Source organism: Phragmites australis, chromosome 2 (assembly GCF_958298935.1).
Source record: "Phragmites australis chromosome 2, lpPhrAust1.1, whole genome shotgun sequence".
In the NCBI taxonomy this organism is placed as follows: domain Eukaryota; kingdom Viridiplantae; phylum Streptophyta; class Magnoliopsida; order Poales; family Poaceae; genus Phragmites; species Phragmites australis.
The window spans coordinates 44,240,208-44,262,651 of NC_084922.1; the positions used below are offsets into that span (position 1 = coordinate 44,240,208).

At 44.0% G+C, this 22,444-nt stretch overlaps 1 protein-coding gene and 1 pseudogene across 2 annotated transcripts; both read right to left on the reverse strand.

Annotated features, from left to right (window-relative positions):
• Positions 1 to 5,621: 5,621 nt before the first annotated feature.
• Positions 5,622 to 8,209, reverse strand: LOC133910159 (laccase-12-like; annotated as a pseudogene).
• An 8,353-nt stretch (positions 8,210 to 16,562) lies between these two features.
• On the reverse strand, positions 16,563 to 20,931 carry LOC133909132 (probable WRKY transcription factor 20). 2 transcript variants are annotated; one of them, XM_062351426.1, is made up of 3 exons: positions 20,448 to 20,931; positions 20,203 to 20,343; positions 16,563 to 17,407 (listed from the first exon to the last, which is right to left on the reverse strand). In XM_062351426.1, exons 1-3 carry the CDS (start codon positions 20,804 to 20,806, stop codon positions 16,900 to 16,902), a joined length of 1,008 nt encoding a protein of 335 aa, XP_062207410.1. In that variant the 5' UTR covers positions 20,807 to 20,931; the 3' UTR covers positions 16,563 to 16,899. The 2 variants fall into 2 exon arrangements, with proteins under 2 accessions (XP_062207410.1, XP_062207411.1); XM_062351427.1 differs by having other exon boundaries at positions 16,564 to 17,407; positions 20,203 to 20,337.
• Positions 20,932 to 22,444: the final 1,513 nt, after the last annotated feature.

Genomic DNA, 22,444 nt, shown 5'->3' on the forward strand with positions numbered 1-22,444 from the left:
CAATTTCTATTTAAAATAAATATTGAATTAAAGATAAATAACTTCTAAAGAAAACTTTTTTTAAAAGTGTAATGACCTATTAGTATTACATGTAAATAAATTATAACACATTTTCTACATTCAGTAACACAAAACCAAAAGATTACATTTTTTCTTGTTTCACACAAACAAAGAAGTGGGGTCATGAGATGAAAAGCCTATAGTTGCAATTTAGGTGCTAGCATGTCCCTGTAAGGGTGTGAAACGAAAGTTGCTCCCGGATATTTTAGCACTTCCAAATATGGCATTGTTGGCTTTACTATTAAAACCTAGATTGTAACTTCGTTAAAAAAATACATATGCGAATTCTTTTGATGGTACATCTGAGAATACCATTTTCATTTTACACATCTAGGTATTTTAAAATTTGTTCTTGGGAAATTTTGAATAGTACCGACAAAAGTGATAATTATTTTGAAATGGAGGGAATATAAATGAACATGAGTGGTTACTGACAAGATAGTAATTAATTTCCAGTCCTTTTGGAACCATAATGTATCACTGGTGTAGCCTAAGTTGATGCAGTTTTGAACATATTCGACCATGCAAATATTGAATTATTTGTCATGTTTTGTGTCCAAATGCATGGAAAATGTGAGAAACTAAGTTAGAAATGTGTTTTGATTTATACGTGATGAGTGATTTATAAATTTGTTGATTTGGTTTAATAATTTTTAGGATTGTATGAACATGTTTATGTATTGTAATTATGATCATGACTAACTATAGTTACAGAGAAAATAGAGTTGATGCTTTTGTCTCTGAAACAGGAAAATTTGCACTCACCGGCTGATCTGGTGTTGGAAATTTTGTACACGCTGGATGGTCCTGCGCTCAGGAAGATTTCACGCAGGAGGGTTTGACTCAGAAGAGAAAATCCATTGCAACACCAGATGGTCTGGCGATGGCCAGCAGTACACGCGGGACTAATTTTTCCATAGAGGTTGCAAAGCTTGTCTGGTGAAGATGTACACGCCGCATGATCTCGCGGTTGAAGATATGCTCATCAGAGAGTTCATCGGAGCAATTGTTTCAGAGAGGTTTTAAAATGGGGTGACTGGTGCAGTTATTCTCACCGGATGGTCCAACAATGGAGGAGTGTGCACCGGATGCTTCGCTGAAGAATTTTCTAGGAAGTTTTCAATGGAGTCAGAATTACAAGTGTCGGATGGTCCGGTGCTCCGAAGGAGTGTACATCGGATCATCTGTTGTTCACAATTTTTCTGGGATGTGCTTTAAACTAAAAATTCTGATTTTTAACTAACTTGAGATGGAGTTGGAGATACGTGTTTGCTTGACTTATGGTGTGCAGGTGATGGATGCAACTTGATGGTCGACGGCGTGAACGGGGTTAAGTGGCGTGCTTGGTGTCAGACGATCAAAGAGGCCAGGCAGAGTCAAAGGTGATCCTAGTTGTACACATGGAGAGCAAGCAAAGTATGGAAAGGTGGATGAAGACGGTGTGTTGACAAAGTCAAACAAAAGGGATACCGGTGCAAGTGACAAGGCGGCCCGAGGGATCGAGAGCGGAAGAGACTTGTCGGTGGTCAAGATCATAAGACAGAGTACATGCGTCGACATCGAATCGCTTGCTTAAGGTGTAAGCAAGTGGTGGTGAGTCACGCTTTGAGAAACGTGCAAGGAGGTTTCGCGATTTGGCCTCAAAACCATGGGGAGGAGGAGTGCATGTGCTATCATCATGAAGCTTGCGTCCAGACGCAGCTAAGTCATGAAGGCGGCACGGTCGTTCGATGAACGATGAAAAAGATAGATAAAAATACTCTTAGTGGTAGGTAGAAGTGTATGGAAATATAGGGGTATTTTGGAAATAATCTAGGAAACTCAAGGGTCAATGAACCTAGGGTATAAATAGAGGGGGAGAGCTGATTGAGCCATTTGAGCCATCCTTTTTATAGTTGTGTGCTAGGGTTTAAGAGAGGGAGAGATGTGTGCTTAGTCTATGCATTAGGTGAAAGCTTTTATATGCAAAAATACATTGGAATCCGTTGAAAATAGGGTGTTTCTCTGCAAGAAATAAAGTTTGCGTTTTCTCTTGTGCTTGTGTTCATTTCCTTCTAGTTTCCCTTTGTTTGCTCCCTTGCTTGGTAGCAAGTTTCTCAGTTTTCATTGTGATTTTTATTTTGGTTTGAGAGCTGAATTTTTTTTCACCATGTTGAAGTGATTCTTCTTGTTGCTAGAGGCATAAAATTCATATTCAGAATTGATCTTGAATTCTGTTGTCTCTAAATCATCAACTTGAAGAGTTTCTTCACCCGATGATTATCTCCTTAGATTTAATTGTTTCTTTCTTAAATTGCAAACTTTTGTGTGTGATGACACATGGATTGGTTTTCAATGGAACATAGTGTTCAATTCCATCCATGAGAACCATGCTTTCTTAGAGGATCTTTTGGTGCAACATATTTCTTTTAAGTTTTTGCTTCCGCTCTTTGTTTTGAGGTGCGTTAGGTGAGAAAATAGAAAAAAGTCATCCAAGAAATTGGTGAGGCGCATATTCACCCCTCTCTAGTCGTCGTTGTCGATCCTAGAATTGGTATGAGAGTCATGTTAGATCACTAGTTGACATTAATCGGCTTTGTGATCCGTAGGCAATAATGGAGAGACATGGGATGATTCCAATCTTTGAGAGTCGTGACTGTGCTTATTGGAAGGTGCGCATGTAGGCTTATCTCTTAATCCAAAGAAGTGTTATATGAGAGATTGTAAACTCTAACTATGAGATCATTACAGCTCGTACTTCTCAGGACCAAATTTAACAATATGAAGCCAATAACAAGACTAGAAATGTATTGTTCACCAACCTGAGTCGGAATGAGTTTGATAGGGTTTAGCACCTTTGTACAGCTAGGGAGATTTGATCCACTCTTAGTGTCTTTTACGAAGGAACTAACAAAATCAAGACTAAACATCAGAGCACATCTAATCAAGAATATCAAATGTGTGCAAGGACCTAGAGAGTCTTTGGATGCTATATTTGCAAGATTTGATGGAATTTTTAGTAACCTTAGACCTACTAGGGTTTTGCCTTATTCTGACCATGAGAACGACGACTAGAGGGGGTTGAATAGACATCTTACAAATTTCTTGTGAAATAGATGGTATACTACTTATTCACCCAACACTCCTCAAAAACTTACGAACGGAAGCATAAACTTTAGAGAGATAAAGCGAGAAAGGAAGTTTCAAGGTAACATGACTCCACGGATGGAATATTAATCATAGGCTCTATTCAAGACCATTCCATGTGTTTTTGAGAAAAAAGCTTGAAACTTGAACGAAGAACAAAACAAAAGGACAGTCACCGAAAGAAGCAACTCTCCAAGTTGATGGCTCAAAGGAAGCACTGAATGTATGGGGGGTGTCACCGCTAAATGTGTTGAGCAGCCTCACGCCTTGAGAGAACCTCCCCCTTAAACACAGCTGGTGTAGGCTCGAGAGCAGCTGAAGTGGAAGTAGAGGTTGCAGGACCCTCTACTGGAGTAGAAGAAGTAGGTGCCAGCTCTGGAGCAGGTGTAGTTGAGGGAAGTAGCTTATCATCCTCGTCATCACCGAGAGCTGGAAGGTCATTATCTACAAAGATGCTCTCACTTATCTCCTGATCACCTGCACACTCGAAGGCAAAACTAGCACATGAGGTTGTTTCATCAAAAGTCACACCATAGGATTTCATGATGGTGTTAGTATCAAAATTATAAACCCAGAAAGCATGACTATGAAGAGAATACCCCAAGAAGATACTATCGGAAGAACGTGACTAGAACTTGTCAATATTGCCACGCTTTAGGATAAAACACCGACAATCAAAAACTCTCAAATGTGAAACCTTTAACTTCCTCCAAAAGTGCAACTCATAAGAAGTCAAATTCAAGATTGAGCGTAAGAAAATCCGATTCGAGATGTAGCACGCTGTGCTAATGGCCTCAGCCCAAAGCTTTCTAGGAGTCATATGCTCATCGAGCATCGTACTAGCCATCTCAACTAAAGTCATGTTCTTCCTTTCAACTACGTCATTCTGCTAAGAAATGTGTAGGGCAGAAAATTGATGCTCAATGCCATGCTCAAGACAGAAAAGCATCAAAAAGATAGTTCTTGAATTCGGTGCCATTATCACCGTGAATTGCTTTCAATGCACCAGGAAGTTCTTTAAACAATCTCAAAGCTAAGCTCTAAAAGTGTGAGAACACTTCATCCTTTCTCACAAGAAAGAAGACCCAAGAGTAGCAAGTGTAATCATCAATAATGATAAGTACATACCACTTTCCACCTGTCAAACGATCCCAGGAAGGACCAACAGTATTCATATGGAGAAGTTCTCCCGATCGTTCAGTCATCACCAGATTAACTGGTGGGTGAGACGCAGCAACCATCTTGCTATGCCGATAAGGAGCACAAACAAAGTTTTTCTCAAACTTGAGCTTGAGCAATCCTCGGATCAAACCTAGGGCACTCAAACAAGTAAGCAAATCAAAGCTCATATGCCATAATCTCCTATGCTATATCCAAAGCTTAAAAGAAGGTTGGGCAAGTAAACACCAAGAAGAACCAGAAAACTCAGAAAAATCGGCTCCAAAAACTCTCCCAACTCGAGATATCTTGCAAATCAAAACGCCAGAAGAATCGAGAACTCAAAAAGCATTTCGTTCGAAACACATTTCTAAGTTTTTTATCCAACAACTGAGATACAGAGAGAAGCTTGTATCCTAGATACTCTACCAAAACCACATTCTTGATAGTGGAAATCTCATTCACCCTTACATATAACTTCATCACAAGTTAGGCCAAATTAAATCCCAATTGAGAAGGACTGTTGCAACAAAAATGTGAACACCGGATGGTCCAGCGCTCACACCAGTATAAGCACCGGACCATCCGGTGTGTACTCTCCCTTTAGCTCCGGAGTCCTTCTGAAAAATGCTCCGGTGATGCTCCGATGTTTAGTTACGCCCATCACCTTATTGTTCGGTGTGTACAGCACCAGTCGGGCTATTTTGCAACATCTTTGTTAAATGATCGTGTGTTCAAACTTCTTAACATTGGACCATCCGATGAGTAGATCAGCTCTTGCTCCAAAAACTTGCATCTCTGTTAAATGCTCTGGTGTTCTCTAAGCCCATCTCCGAACCATCCGGTGTGACATTCAAATTTTACCGTCAGACATAAATGCTCCGGTGTGTCCTTTCATAGGGCATCGAATTATCCGGTGAGAATAATTTTCTTCACACCGGATTGTTCAGTGAGCATATTTTTTCTAGACTCTGAGTTTTTGCTTCCGCTCTTTATTTTGAGATGTGTTGGATGAGAAAGTAGAAAAAAACTATCTAAAAATGCGATGAGTATGACAATAGATTGGATATGGAACAAGCGGGAACTGAGTCTAAATGTGGGAGTGGGACGAACTGCGAACGCATCTTGCAGTGCGACGACATTTGAACGGAGATCCAAATGTTATCTAATACACGTTAAGAGGTAGCATAGTACAACATATAAATCGTCCAAAGCAAAAAACATTCTTTCAAAAAAAATCCAACGCTGGTACGTATATATATTATTTGGGAGGCACACCTGGACGCATTATCCAGTTCGAACAATATTCACCAAAAAAAAAAACACTGCCTCTGATCAAGAAACCTGCTCACGTCTCTCACAACAGCTAATCAAACGCCCGACTTCGAAAAAAAAAAACACACCACTAATGAAAGCATTGCATAACACCAACCGCAACGCAAGCAAAAAGCAGCAAAATATCCTATGCAAATTGGAGAACACGCAATCTCTGTTCGAATAGTCGATGTCAATCAATCACGGCCGTCGATGACGATCTTCAGTTCCGCACATCCTCTAACATTAAGGGAGATCAGACGGCGGAGGCAGGAGCTTCTCGTTGGGGCGGTCTCCGTCCAGCACCAACCATGCCATTTTCAGGTCCCAGCTGACGTGAACTTCCAAGTGGCAATGCATGAACTGTACCCTGCACACGTGCAACACAAGCAGTTAAGATTCTCCACGAAGCTTGGGTCAACCCCGACCAGGTCATAATTGCTTATTCAGATGGTTGCTCTGCTTCTGGTATGTTATGTCTCGATGATTTTAAATTCTTACCTGGATTGTCAGCACGGAATCGGATGGCCACCCACCCGGCGGCCGGCACGCCGACGGTGTTCCGCTCGACGGGGTCGACGAGGTTGTACTTGGCCGGGTCCTTTGCCTGGTCGAAGTTGCCGAACCCTTGCCCGACCACGAAGAAGTTGAAGCCGTGCAGGTGCAGCGGGTGGCTCTCGGCGCCGAGGATGCTCGTGCCCTGCGTCACCAGCTCCACGGAGGCGCCGTACGGCAGCACGACCAGCTTGGTCCCGTTGGCCACGTTCGTGTTGTTCGGCGGCGTCCCCGTGTAGTTGAACGGCATCAGCGGCTTGACCGGGAAGTTGGACGAGTACACCCCCTTGGACTTGCTGGTGAAGTGCGACTGCAGCAGCGCCGTCGTGGGGAGTACGAATGAGACGTTGTTCACAGAAGCCGCGAACTGGCAGCCGTTGGGCCCCTGGCACGTCCCGTTCACGGCGCACGGGTGCGTACCGAGCCCAATCGTGAAGAAGAATCGCCTGTCCACCTCCTGCGGCACGTCGGCCGGGTACTGCGCGGTGGCGAGGCTGCGGAGCTTGGCCGTGTAGTTCGCGACGAAGCTTGTGTCGTTGATCTGCGGCAGGGTGGGCTTGAACGCCGGAAGGTTCTTGTTGAACGCCGCGGGGGAGGGGGATCTGGGGTCCTCGTACTCGAGGATGCCGGCGACGGTGGTGTTGTCGTAGGTCCCGGACGCCGCCATGGAGTAGGGCGCGGCCAGCATGTAGTAGGTCGCGCCGGGGTAGGATGGCTTGGTGGTGAGGAGCACGTTGGTGATCTGGCCCGGGGTGATGGCGATGGTCTCGACGGTGAACGGCTTGACGTAGACCGCGTCGACGTCGACGACGGTGAGCGGGTGGCCGGCGATGGAGAAGAAGAGCTCGTCCTTGAGCGCAGCGTTGACGATCCGGAGCATACACGTCTTCCCGGTCTGCATTTACATGACAAACGAATGCATGCAGTCAATTCACTGAACTACGCTCCCAGGCCTTGGTATAATTGCACAGAGGTGGGCATGCGCGAATGCATCTCAAACATGCAACGACGTTTTTCAGAGGAGTTGTAAAGCGGCCCTGGCAGTCCGTTGATCGTGAAAGCGTCGGAGACATTGGGGCCTCCGCCCGTCTGGAGCGCCTGGCTGAGCACCGCCTCCGTGTCCGCCGTCCACCACTCACGTACCAGTCCACCCAGCAAATGCGGTTATTCCGACGCACAAATTCGACACCGATACACGCTGTTACGTACCCTGCACGTATCGCGCGGGTACGTACCAAACATGAGGGGGACTTCCTTGTAGGGCGCGGGGAACGGGTAGGGGATGCCGGGCTTGGGGAGGATGACGATGGGGCCGTAGACGGTGGCGCGGAGCCAGGAGATGTGCGCGTGCCACCACAGCGTGCCGCGCTGTCCGGTGATGGTGACCTTGTACACGTAGCTCTGCCCGCTCTGGATCGGGCACTGCGTGATGTACGCCGGCCCGTCCACCCACCCGCTCCGCAGTTGCCGGATGCCGTGCCTGCACAGCACATATCAATGTGATCAGTCAGTCGGGCACAGTTGGTGTCCTCGTACCACAAGCTAGCCCAGACGTGCAAGGCGGCATGCGTGCGTGTACCAGTGGATGCTCATGTTGTAGGGGACGTGGTTGACGACCCGGACAACGACGAGGTCGCCCTCCCTTGCGAAGACCGTCGGCGCTGGGAACTGTCCTGCCCTTGCTGCTGCTGCACAGCCGCGTCACGTTCGTCATTTGCACCTGCATTGTCGCATTGATTGCCCTATTAATTGCAGGCTTGATCATGCTTGTACTGAAAGAAACAAAACTCGAGGCCGCCTTGTCGCGGCCACGTACATCGAACTGGTACTCCCTGATGGCGCCCTCCGCCACGTCGATGGAGAAAAGCACGAGCACAGCGACGAGGTCAGAGCAAGGCAGAAGGTAGGAGGTAGCCATTGTAGCCTTTCTCGAGCTCTCGAAGTTCGTACAACATTTAGGCCGACGAGCTCTCCTTGGCTAATGGCTATCGATCGATCGATGTGGTTGAGATGGCTGTGATACCCTGGATGTGTCTATATATATATACCAGATGTTGGGTTAGTGGAGATTAGCCTGTATACTTCTGGAACTTTTGGCGATGCCTTGTTTCAATAGGTCGAGCTGAGTTAAGTGAGCTTTATTTGGTGCAGGGTTGGTTATTGAGCACGAGGTCGCCGCAAGGCAACACTGCCGGCGGGGTCCATGCCTTGGAAGGCTACTGTAACTCCGAAGCGTGGCTAAAGTCAATCACTCTTCTGTTTGAATGTCATCTTGACCACCTGATCTTAGCCTTTTCATGGCTTGATTAACGCGCAGAATGTCGAACATTATTCTGCAATAGAAGTATATAGTTGTACTATGGAAAGGATGATTCATTAATTTCTTATTGACTTCAATGCACGAAAACATAGTAATTTAGCTAGCTTTTGCTTTCAAGAGAAAAAGGAAATACCCAACCTATTTTACGCTAAGTTAAGTCATGTGAAGTGTGGTTTACTCAAGGGGAAAAAAACACATGCGTCGTAAACATATACCACGCCTTACTTTCCAGTATTGATGTTGAACTGACTATTACACATGCTGGCTATTTTCACCAGGGCGAGAGGTTTGCTCGACTTACCTCACCTAACGCCCAGATATTGTGTCCAATCAGAAGTAGTTGAATTCTAGCTTTCAAACAAAAGGTCAGAGGAGGCACCAAGTGGAGCTGTTGCAGATCACACACAGCTTTGCAGGGCTCCTAACATATCCTTACAGGCCAAGAGATCGATCGCCGGAGCTAGTGAAGACAACGACCTGACCTGGAGGATCGGGGAGACGGAAGGTAGTCTGTTCTTTGATTGGCGGCACATTCGCATCGCGGCCAGGCGTGATCTGGCTTGCATGATTAGGAAATCTAATATGAAGCGGATGATCCGTGGTCCTGAAGCTGTGCAGGTTAGAAGGTCACGGAGCTGTGTTCGAACTGTTCGTCTTTTTCCCCAAGTCTCCAAAGGGAGAGAAGATGCCTGACCCAACCCAACTCTCGCTTTTCCTTGCTGGAGGGTCCGAGGGTAGACGTGAAAGATAAGCCATATTATGTTACTTATTCTACGTATATTATATATTCTGTTGTAAATAAATATGAGTAGAAGTGTTCATGTGACAGAGATTATGGTTGAGACGCGTCACGAAGCCACATGAACACCAGTGGGGGCCGTTAGGCCATTTTACAGGCCTTGCACCTGAGATTTGTTGTAAGACAATTGATTTATATTGGTTCAGGGCCAAGAGGCATCCTACGTTCAGACGGTGAGCCCCGTGAATCTCCGTGAGGGGAGAGCGCTACGGGGTTCACCCCTTTTGAATGTGCATTGTATTATCTGAGAATGAGTTACCCTAGTGAGAGGGTTACATAGTATTTATAAGTCACTAGTGTATAAGTCACTAGCGTATCAACCTGTACGACTGCACAGGCTAAAAATTTAGCTTACGACTGTATTGTAGATATTTATGTTAATAATAATTGTATACTAAGATATATCAACTATTTATATTTAAATATTAGAATTAAAATATAAATGTAATTTTTGTTTATAATATTGGAATCATGTTTATTATTTATGAATAGATCTAATTTATAATTTTCATTTTATGTGTTATGCAAATTGATTTTTATTTGTTTCTTGATTTTTTGAAATTATTATTATTTTTAATGTCGTCACCGTATCTCATATTATTTTTTAAAATACATTATAAATTCTTTGATATTATTTTTGTGTGATAATCCGTAATATGTTTACGTTCTGTTGTTTTAATTTTGTAATGTTTGATTATAATTGATTTGGAAAAGTGTGTTGATTGCTAACGTAACTAGGTTGGAGTTTGCTAACGTAATCTTGTTGGACAAATAATATCTACAACAAAAAAGGCAGAAAAGGCAAGGCAAGAAGTAGTCTTGGGGCTGGACTCTATGATTTATTTTTTAATTTTGTATATTATTTCATCTGGTTGTTGATCTATGGTTACAATTAGTCAATCAATTAATTCGACGGTTGGATATTTTGGTTTTTTATTAGAATTTATAGGGTTTTCTTAGAATTAACGTGGAGATACCAAAAGGAGCCTCCAATTAGTAAATATAAGATGGGCATGACCATATACAAAGGACAATCTTGCCCGCGGATCAAAGGAGTTGACCAATGGTTAAACAGGGGTATAAATATCTATTACAAGATCTACAGTCTTCTCAGCATATGCAGGTTTCACTTTGTCAACACTAACAGGTGCAAGCCCAATCTTTAAGGGTCCACGTCTTGATGGTACCGGTGGGCCCACGGCTTAATGGGCTCACGCATCATTGGGCCCATCATTAGGTCTTCATGCTATGGCAAGCCCACATCCCGATTGTCATAAAAGGAGATCTTCATGTGCTGGTGGATCCATGTCCCGATGGATCCAATAGGAGGTCTTCATGCCCATTAGTACTTAGGTTCCTCTCACGAACCCTAAAAAGGGTATGCCCTTAAGAGATTGCACCCTGGAGGGGTGCGTTGTTCACCCTAAAAGGGTGCACCCCCTCCTTGAGGGAGTACGACCTTAAGGAGGTGCAGGGTGAGCCCTTGAAGGGTGCGCCCCTGAACCCTTAAGGGGTGCTCGGGTGCTCCCTTAGGGTGTGCACCCTTAGGGATGAACCTTCATCCCTTGAAGGGGATGAGCCCTTGAGGGGTGGTGCCTTAGGGGTGAGCCTTTGAGGGGTGCGCCCCTTATGGGGTGAGTCCTTAAGGGGTGTGCCTCTTTACCTTTGAGGAGTGTTCACTTGAGGGGGGTGATCCCTTGAGGTGGTGCATTCTTAGGGATGCACCTTCACCCCTTAAGAGGGTAAGCACTTGAGGGGGTGCTCTTTGGGTGGTGAACCCTTAAGGGGTGTTCCCTTTGAGATGCACTGTCATCTCTCAAGGGGTGTGCTACTTGAGGGGGTGCACCCTTAGGATGCACTTCACCCTTCGAAGGGGTGAGCCCTTGAGAGGGTGTTCCCTTGAGAGGGCACTTTTGCCCCTGTAAAAGGGTGCGCTCTTAGACACCCCTTGAAGTGTGTCCTCTTATAGCCACATGGAAGAGTATGTTCATTGGGACACTTGAAGGAGCGTTCTCAAATAGGCATAAGCTTAAGAGGTATCTCCAACATTAGCCCCCCTGTCCCCGAGTGCTAAGATGGAGCACTCGAGGGTTAATAATTGTTTCTAAGTCTCCATCGGGGGACGATGGCATCATGTGCGGTTGCTCGAATGCGGCCTAGAAACTATGTTGAATGGCGTGGCTACCTTTCTTGTTGCTTCTAAGCCATGGCTGGAGCCGGTGGCCTTGGATGCAGTCTTCGGGCTGATGTGATGGTTCACGAAATGCCCCAAGTGCGGTAGCATTGGCATATCCCGTTCCACAATGACTCACAGCATGGATGCCTGGATATGACAGCTTCTAATGAAACCCCCTTGTGGTGCAATTCATTGTGCAGACCAGGTGCGGTAGATCCTTGCACGAAGGTTTTGGTCACGCACCTTCACGGTTCCACACGAGGAGCAATTCAATAGAGTTGCTAGGCGTCATGGGATCCAGTGTTGGGGCATCGCCAAAACCTGTGTCCATGCCATGGTAGCTTGTGTTAGGTCCTTAAGTGAATGCCATGAACTTCTGCAGAGGGGTTTATAATGTAGCCAAACTTTATCTGTGTAAGAGCCTGTTTGTTTGGATTTCTGCTTTTGGCTTTTCTGAAAAGCTATTTTTGGATTTTAGTTGTTGGCTTTTACAACAAATTTTTAACTTCTCAGCACACCACTTCTTAGAAAAACTACTCTCAATTAGTTTCTTAGCTTCAAGTTTATTTCCTCAAAAGCAGGCTTATGTTTTCTCCATAAGCTATTTGTTTGGGCTTCTGACTTCTGGCAGCAAAAAAGCCAGAAGTAGAAGCCCAAACAAACATACCCTAAGTCACATAGCCCTCGTGGAAGTGCATAGGACTTAGCCAAATATTGAGCATGGAAGCCCTGGAGCTCCCGCAGGGAGGCTCCAGACTTAGCCAAAATTTGGGTATCAAAACCTCGAAGCCCCTGTGGAGGAGCCCATATTCGGCACTTCGGGTGATGTTCATCTAGCTTGCACAGGTGCTTGGTGGCGCACACGTCGAAGGTTGGGTGCTTGAAGGCGTGCCCACCCCTAGACACTTGGAAATGCGGTAGTCCACAGACGCTTGAAGAGGCGTCTATTTCCATGGAGTCCGAGAAAACAACCATCATAGCGGTAAGCACCTTTATTCCAAGGAGTGACATGCCTAGTTTATGACAGGGATTCCTTGCCCTGTTGAGGATAGCTTAAGAACTTCTTTGGGTCGAGAACTTCTCGAGCCTGAGAACTTCTTGGGGACTCCTGGGGGCCGAGGGCTTATAGAGGTTGAGACTTCTTGAGCTGTAAAATCCCAAAATTTTAGCGAATTTGAAATCAAGGAATCATTTCAAGGAAAACAAATCCAAACAAAATTTCAAAATATTTTCCTCTCTCCTTTCTTTCTCTCTTACCCCTCTGGCTCGCTATCCGCTGGCCCTGTCGCCAAGCCACGACAATGCCACCCGCCTAACTCTTCCACCCGCCTAATTTCTGCCCCGCGCTGACAACGAAGTCGTCGTCTAGACTGCCACCTCGCCAAACCTCGTCTACACTCCATTATGGATTAAATCTTGCGAGTACCTTCATACTCACGCTGCTCTTTCAGGTGCTACCGATGAGGAGGAGCTGGTCTTTGGCTACTTTATGTTTGCCGAGGGTGAGGACGGGCTTGAGTAGGCAACTACTCTGAGATCGTGCTTTTTGTGATGTAATCTAAGGGCATATGGCTCTATCCTCCTTTTTTTTTATAGTTTTAAGTTTTTTGTTGCTTAGTTTCTTTTGCTGGTTAAGAGTTGAGCAGGTTTTAGTCTCCTCATATCTCTCTTTTGTTGTAAATTGTCATAACTTGGTGTATGTTTAAGAACTTTTAATTTAATATTAATTATTCGCTCTTTATTAAGCTATGTTGTGATGTTAAATGTTGGAAAGGCATGCGTTCCGATTTTGAGCACAAAACACGTGTCGGGACTACCGGAATAGTATTATAGTTAATCGTTGAAGTCGTAATCAAGTAAATAATCGAATTAATGATTAATTAGAATATTATTTGTACTGTTCTTTACAATGGCTAGTGAAGAAAAACACTTAAGTGGAATACATTTAATGAGAATAGACTGGTTTGATGAGTACATGTCCCGCCACCAACGAAGGCTGGTCACGAGAATCTCTTTATGTGGTAAGGATCCTTGTCGTGAAGATGCAGACTGGTTGCATGGTGGAACCTTAGTCTAAGAAAGAATCTCCAGCTAACTGGTATTGGTCGGTGTGGGTCCTCAGAACAAGAAACATCTATTCTATACACTGAGACACGTCGGCTAGGGTTTTTAATTTTTGACATGTTTCACCGTGAACCTCAAAAAGTGTCGCCCGTTAGATAGGTATCGTCCATTCAACAAGCGACGGTAACCTATATATACAATATTTTTAAATGACGGTGTATTTTTGTAAATATTAAAAAATAAAAATAAATAATCGCCTTATTCATTGGGCCGCATACCCGTCAGCATAAGCTCCTTCCAGGTCCAACACAGTCGGCGAGCTGTACGTAGGACTATCAGAAATTCAGAACAAAAGCCCAAAAACCTACTCTGATACACTAGTCTGTTGCAACGATAAGTCTATAGCGCTACCGGTCGCGCGATACCACGCGCTGAGCAGCCTGGCCTGTCCCTGCCAACGTGGGCTTGCGCATTGTGGGCCGCGCGTTCTGTTGGTTGGATTTTTGTCGTCACGTGTGTGAGACAGTTTGGAGAGGAAATTCCATTGGTACCACCAAACTTGCATTGGTACCCAAAAATACCATCAAATTTTCCCTTCTTCCATCTATACCACAAAGAGTCCCAAAATTCTTTCATCTATACCACCACCGTTCACTTCCTGTTGGCTTCTGTTGCTATCCTCTACTTTTTTTTCTCCCTAAAATACCCTTCTCAATTGATGCCTTAGTTGCTCTCGCGCTGTCTGCGATGGCGGTAGGGCGAGGCGGCTCGCCAGCTCGGAGCACCTGGACTCAAGTACGGCTCTCCGTTCTCCGTCTCGGGGCGAGGCAGCTCGGAGCACCTGGACTCGGGCGCGGCTCCGACGAGCGTTTTGCGGCGCATGGCGCAGGTTTGCGGGCACATGGTGTTGCTTGCATCGCGCTTTGCCTTTTCCATGCCACCATGCGGCCTTTTGCTTCACCACTACGACTGCATAACCTTGGACACCGGCCTCCAATTTCTTCTACCCATTGGTTCCAACTCATATTAATGTAGAGTGGGAAAGAGCGGGAACTGGGAGACGACCGGCGAAGTGGTGCGGCGACTGGACCGGAGCACGTCGGCCGGAGGACATAATGGGATGCCGATTCGAAGAACGGGAGGGGCAGGTTCGTCCCTCACAAACGCCGTGAGAACCAATGGAACGGATTATGGTATAAGTGAAACATTTTTGAAAGGGTGATGGCATGGATGGAACAAGGAAGATTCCGACGGTATTTTTGGGCCCCAAGGGAGGTCTGATGGTATGGATGAAAATTCCCGCTGATTGGATCACGCACGGGGTGGATTTCGCGCAGAAGCATGGGCACGGGCTTGACGTCAGCACTGGAAGCTAGATAAACTGGTTGTGTTAGACCAATTCAATCATTTTAAAAGCTGATAAATATGTCATGTTTATTTTCAACTTCAGTTACACAGTTGTATTCTTTACAACGAGCTTAATAAAATGAGATACATATTGTATTTTTTTTTTGTCTCAAATATAAGTCTATTAAAATATTGATAGGGTCTCTAAATGTTATTTTGATTAGTAATATCTATAGAAATGTATTACTTTTAAATAAAAATAGTTATATATCATGAAAATATTTTTCAAAATGAATATAGTAACATCAATCTTATATTATCAATATATATATATATATATAGTTAAAGTAAAATAGTTTTAACTCAGGACAATTTTAAATAGACTTGTATTAAGGATCAGAGGTAGTATATTTTCAAGATATTTTTTTATACACCCTAAGTTGATACACAGCCTTTACGAACGTTGCTATCAGACATACTACATAAGTTGATATACAGTCTTTACACAAGTGTTACTACCCGACATATAACATAAGTTGCTACATGGCATATACATAAGTTGATGTAAGACATTAACTCAATATAAGTTACTATATAGTATCTACATAAGTTGCTATACAATGCATAGTTGCTACCCGATCTCTATATAAGTTGCTACATAGTGCTAACATTACTTTCTATACGGTCTCTGCATAAGTTACAGTTACAGACATAACATAAGTTGTTACATCGTATCTGCACAAGTTGCTACCGATCATTTAAAACAAGTTGATACAACATAAGTTGTTACCTAGTCTCATTAGCAACTTGATCCTTCGTGTTAGTTGCTACTTATGTTTGAAAAAATGCCATTAATAACTACAAAAGCTACAAACAATAGTTTACAATCAAATTAACAACAGCTTCTTCAATAATTTTAGTGAATATTTTTATAACAACTTCTGCAAGTATATGGCACCAACTTATGTGAAGGCTTTTAATAAAAAGTTCATATGTAAATTATTATTACACATAAAATATCTCTTAAATATATGCAATATGGATACCATTTTGTTAGCTTAGAATACTGCAAACGAAACTGAGATACAGTGCTTTAAAGTAGTATTCACTTTTTGCTTGCTGGTGTCATCTTACATCATCATTGAAAGTAACATCCCAGCTTTCCGGTCGCGCGCTTGGCGGTTAGCTCCAACCTTGTCCCTGTTGCAAATCTGATTTGCTGCTACCTCTCACTGAGCAGGCATGGAGCTGGACTGCTGGACAGCTGGAGCATAAGTTGAAAACCCAAAGGAAGGTTGAAGAGGTCAGATTTAGTTGGTGAGACAAAGCAGAAGGAACGGTCTCTAGCAACACCAAATATCTCAATACTGAAGACCAGCACATCGGCACGTCGCCTCTGATTAACGGAATGTATCGATCGATCAAATCGGGCAGTCAATTACCAAGCCGTCGGTCGGATGCATACCAGCACATCAATACCGTTGGTTGGCAGCGATCGGTCGATTTATGGCGCCGCTGCTGACTGTGAAACGGATTACGAGGTACTGTTAAGAAAAGATCAAAAGACTGAGTATATAATGGTGAAAGCAATGAGGAATTGAGGACGGCGATGGCTACAGGTACAGCGCACGGCCAACCAATTGATGCCTGAATAATCTGCAAAGTCTACAATGTTGGAAATATGTATATTAAAAAAAACTTCTTAGAGGAAACAGCTGACACTTGTTGTGCCTAGCTTCTAATGTACAGTATAGTCTGCTGGACTGGAGAAGCGCTAGCCTTTTCTTTTTCTCCACTGGCACTGCACCAATTTAGATAGCTTGCGCCAGTGATCGGTTATTTTGCCTACAATATAAACCGGGATATCATCTTCTGATCCTTACACTGACTACGTATAAGCATCTACTCACAGCCACAGGTTGCTCCTCCGCTGGACGTTCCAGTGAAAGCTCATCCTGTTCTTAGTCAGGTTGCCACCCGCTATAGAAGCAGAGCTTCCGGGGACCACATGGAGTGGAAGTCAGGGCACGACCAGGTCGTAGGCGGCGAGTCACAAGGCCACGCCGTGGCAGCCCACGTAGCCGGCACGGAAGCGGTCGAGCCTCCGTCGCACGAGCCCGTTGTCACTACCACGTGTGGCGCGGCGTCCTCCTCCGCGCGTCCGTCCTGACGCCCCCGCAGCTCGCCAGCGATGCCCCCTCCACGCGCCTCGGCGTCGAGCGTCGTTTGGTTCGGCATCCCATCTTCCGCGCCGCCGTGGATTGCCTGCGCAGCTGACGTCGTCGTCGGTGAGGATTTGGCCCGCTGCCTCTTCGCCGCAGCCACACCGGAGAGGTTCATCGACGCCCACTGGCGGCGCGGGAAGAGCGGCTGCGGGCCGTGCAGGTGCGGCCCCTCGTACGTGACGATGAGCATCTCCGGGTCGTCCGTGGACTTCTCCACGTGTTTCTTGGCGCCGCACAGGGAGGAGGTACACTTGTAGTAGCTCCTGCAGGTCGTGTACGCGCACTATCATCAGCCATCAACGAGCGGCACTGACACAAATTAATTTGACTCTTGAAATCGCTAAGCAGCACTAGTACGCCAAGGACTGCTACATGCATGCATACTCACAGCCAAGGATTAAAATTTCGCCGATTTTTTTTTAAATTTTTTAAGAATTTTAGAGATGAATGAAATATCTAAAAAAATTCACTGACATATAGAACTCACAGTGCACTTGGAACGAAAAATGACTGAATAAAGAAAAAAAAGTCATCTAGATGGTCCACGGAAAATCGAAAACGTTGCTGTAACGTATTTAGGTTGCTGGAACTGAAAAGACTGCTTATCTGAAACTAATCTTTTTTTTTAGTTAATGCGACGAGATGGTTGTTAGCGGTTACCGTTCGGCGTCCATCTACACCTGCCCTAGCTTGTTCATGTCTAGTTCGTTGAAATATCGTTCGACATAGTTCGTCGCAGAGCCAATGAGGGAAAGAAGGGACAATAATTGATGACACTATTCTTCTTTCTGATTCAGGGTGACAAGACACGCAAATGTATTATGTACGTCCCAATCGACCAGCCGGATTCTCTGAACCTGAGAAGGGTTTGGCTGGTTCTACGGAAGCACACCACCTTTCATTTATTATCTATTATATTATTACTTAGCTAAGTATCCATGCGTTAATATAATAATATAAATCATAAATTTAAGATATAAAGATGATATGTGTTATGAAGCAACTCCAAATAAATATGCTTAATTTGATTTTGGATGTGATCTGAAAAATAAGGATAAGATTATTCGCTAATTTCTCTCCTAATTATTTTTATTTTTATTATTAAAATGAGTTATATGTGCGCAGCCGGTAACGAGACATGGAAGCTCGAGGATGAGAATGGATAGCAAAAACAGATAAATTATTTGAATTTTGGAGATTTTTATTAGATGAGAGGAGAATAAGGGTAAAAGATGATGCAAGAACAAACTTGTATTTTATATAATAGAGATTTTAGTATTAAAAGGAGCCATAATGTTCCCTTTTAAGGTCATGAAATTAACACGCTTATCTAAAAAAGATATAGACCACACATTATTATGGATATTAATGGTTTAGATTAAATCAAAGAGTCTATATCAAATACGATTAATACATAGCTAAATTTAGAATTAAAAATTATGGAAAATTATCCGTTAGATTTCCATATGGTTTGAGAAGTAAAATATATAAATAAAGAGTCCAAATAAAATAAATTAAATAATAATTAAAATTGAGGTTCAGAATAAAAAAAAAAGAAGAATCCATATCAAATATAGTATTTCGAAAAAATTAAATACCTAAGTAAAGAGTCCATGCAAAATACAATTAATTAATAGCTAAAATTCATAATAAAAAATAAAAAAAAATTAAAAAATTACTAAGATAATAGATTAAGAAGCATAGTGTAGTTCAAGATTGTAGAAATAAGTAGGCAGCAGACAAGGTATAATATGTAGGCAAAACAAATCTATTATGATTTTAATTAGGTTACCTATAATTGACGTATAATTTTAGCAGTTGATATATATATATATATATATATATGTGTGTGTGTGAGAGAGAGAGAGAACCGAATCAATACATATATATGATTCGGATATAAATTTAGAGCATAAATAATTTTCTTTTCCACTAACATAATTCTAATATCTTTTTCCTAATTTTGTAATAAAATGCCATTAACCTTGTAAATAAGCTAAATAGACTAATTTTTAATTAAAATTTATCGTAATATTACAGCTAGACAAATCACACTGATGGCATGAGCCGCCATGTTAGTTTTCACTGTTGGTCTGTTACAGACTTACCTGTGTGCACTTACACGGTGATCGACACAGTGGCACTAGCTAGCTCTGTGGGTTCAGTATTCGATCTCAGAGCTAGCTAGTACTATTAATAATCCACGACGTCGTTGCTACGAATTAAACGCTGGCACGTCATTGCCCAAACGTACACACATTTTTCCATCAGCTTGAAGAGGGAAGCAGGTGCTAAGCGTGCTAAAGTGACACTACTCGATCGAGTGGGTCGCAGTGTGTCGCACGATGCCACGCGCGCACTAATCATGCATTGAGCTGGACCTGCAGCTTGTTAATTGTGTCGCCAAATGAGCGGGTTAGAGTCAGGGTCTCAGAGAACGATTATGTTGATATATAAAGCAAAAGTTGTTATGGAATAGGAGATATGTTCACTGTATACGTAACCTTCGAGTTAGCCACACATGTCTCCCTCTAGCTGATTACGCCCCTTTACTCCTTTTTTTTGCTCGAAAGGAAGCCTCTTTACTCCTTGATACGTTGTACTTGTGTCGGTGCTTATGTCCTCCCCGGTTCCCACGAAGGCCGTTTCATGGCTTCATCGATCTCATGCATGCATATGGACGCCACGACGCTCGAACATCTGACCCTAAGTAGCTAGAAACGTGTGGATCTCTAACACCTCGGGGACACGCGCGGGCTCCATGGATTTTGCTCTCCAGCTGCCGCAAGCTAGCCCGGCGTTTCATACGCAAACGGCCACGCCGCAGTGAGGCAGCCCTGGATGCATGTGCGCGCGCGCGCCTGTTCATGAACCGTGCTGCCGGTCTGCCGGATGCATACTCAAGTAGAGACTAACAAAGCCCCGTGCCGGTTCATGAACGATGGGTATGGTACGATATGCTATAGAATAATGACAGAATTTCGTCGAGAATATTTCAGAGGGAGATGTCGGTAACCAAGTAGTAGTAGCTGAGCTAGATGTGTGTCGGTCACTGCACCTCGGGTGGGGTTTGTTCTTGATGGACTTCTGCCCGTACTTCCTCCACTTGTACCCGTCGCTCGGCGTCTTGCCGCCGCAGCTCCTCACCTTCGTCGTGTGCTTGCTCTCCGGTGCTCGACTCGCCGCTCCGAACCTGCCACTTTCCAAGCAAAACCATACGCGGATTATGCATCAACCTCTGATCCTTGCGCTAGTAGCTCACAAACCCTCCATGCATCAATAATAATCGACCCATGCACCTACAAATACATTGAGCTGTAGCGGCGGTTGCTCGGGGGGTACGGCCGCGACGACAGCGCCTCCTCGATGTCCTGGATCGTCGGGCCGGAGTACACCGAGCACAGAGCTCTGCTCACCGCCGCCAGCTGCGGCAGCTTCTGCTCATCCGCGCGCGCGGTGCTGCTGCTGTCGCCGCCGCTGTTGCACGGCGCGGGAGGTGCTGCCCCCGTGCCACGCGACCAGTGCTCCGAGTCGTCGGGGACCTGCAGGGCGTCGAAAAAGTTGTCGTCGCTGAGGAGCTCGCTTATGAGCTGCTCGTCGAGCTCGCTGGGCCAGACGGTCATGCCTTCGGCGGCCTGATCAGCTTGCAGCACATCCCCCATCAGCTGTCGGGTCTCGGGTGGAAACTAGCACGGGAACACAGGGAAATGGAATGGCTCGGCTTATATAAAGACGTATGTAGGTGGATCGACGAAGCTCTAGCTGACACGGTCGTGAGACAACAGAATTGTTGGTGAAAGTGTTGAACCTCTCTCCTGGCCACGTCATGTATTTATAGAGGCTAAACAAATCGTGGCAAAGATTACAACAAAAGTTTGTTACATGCGTGATACTCACGACTTTTTTAAACAAAAAAACTTATCTCTATACTTGATACGTACCAATCTTAACAAACTCTAACATCTTCCCTCAATCACAACTTACTTAAGTTGAGATTTATCTTGGTTGAGATTGCACTTGAATTCTTCTAACTTCCGAGCTATGAGAGGCTTTATGAATCCATCTGCCACCTTATCACCTGTGGATACAAATTAAATATCCAATAATTTTTATATTGTTCTCTAACAAAATGATAATCTACCTTAATATATTTTGTTCTTGCGTGAAATACTCGATTCGCAAATAAATAACTCCAATGGTACCACACTATAGGCATGCAGCTTGAGGACACTACTCCTAAGTCATGATGTAATGTTTGTACCTACATAATGTCTACTGTAGCGTTAGCCAAGGCCTTGTAATATGTTCTGTACAAGACCTAGATATTGTAGCATTAGAATTTAGAAAAATACTGCAAACCCACCGGTTGATGCTAGCAAATTAAAAGTCTTAATTTTCATAAAACATACAAATTAAAAGCAAGTTGCGAAATGGTGATAACAGTTTACCTTGTCTCAACCTGGGGCCAGCATTTCCTCTCTACATGTGGTCCATATCGATCAGTTATTACATATCTTCTTTTTTTTTACAGCTAGATCTCCTCCCCAAAGTCTACATTGGAGGTCTTAAATGGATGTGCACGTCTGGGGTCGAATCCCGGATCGATAAAATCGTGCTCGTGCGCCTTACTAGTGAGCCGTTTGCTCGCATACATTTATTATATATCTTAAGCTACTAAATGCCTAAATCAATCACTAACAGATTATAACTGCTACTATATTGCTACATCATGTTTGACTAAATGCGCGAGCGCTTACTAATCAATTTACAGGTAGGCGAAAAGGACTACTGAATGTCAACTAAATGCATGGATATACACTCGTGGTACAGGACGCACAAATATATGTTGCAATGGTTTCTGCAAACAACCTATTATTTGTATTTTCTGAGTCTTGTAAATCACACATAACTATATGAGCGTTTTGCGGTAATTAAAAGCCCAGGTTATTCTAGTAATATGATTTGTATTGTCGAGTCTGATAAAATCATACATCGCTATAGGAGCGTTTGTGATATTTAAAAGCCCTGGTTATTCTAGTTCTCCTCTCGAGGAAATAGTCTAGTACTATTGTCTCCTGATGAATAACAATTAGACGGCTCTTGGTGTCAATATCAATCTGATTTGCTTGCTTAAACTCACCATACCTCCAGAGTGCAGAGGAAGATGAATTTAAGCAAGCAAACCAACAGAGTAGTTTGATAAGATTTTGTGACTGGTGCAACCAAGCATGGAATGGATTAAGTGGAGTAAAGAACATCACGGCAATCTGATAGTTCAAAAAGATTCAGGGCATGTACAT

What these genes read in the sequence shown, in the direction of transcription:
- LOC133909132 (XM_062351426.1), bottom strand. Translation starts at nt 20,806, where the DNA reads ATGGGGGATGTGCTGCAAGCTGATCAGGCCGCCGAAGGCATGACCGTC. An exon ending in CGCTACAGCTCAATGTATTT is followed by an intron (nt 20,344 to 20,447) that starts GTAGGTGCATGG and finishes TTGCTTGGAAAG; the next exon opens with TGGCAGGTTCGGAGCGGCGA. An exon ending in AAGAACAAACCCCACCCGAG is followed by an intron (nt 17,408 to 20,202) that starts GTGCAGTGACCG and finishes CACGACCTGCAG; the next exon opens with GAGCTACTACAAGTGTACCT.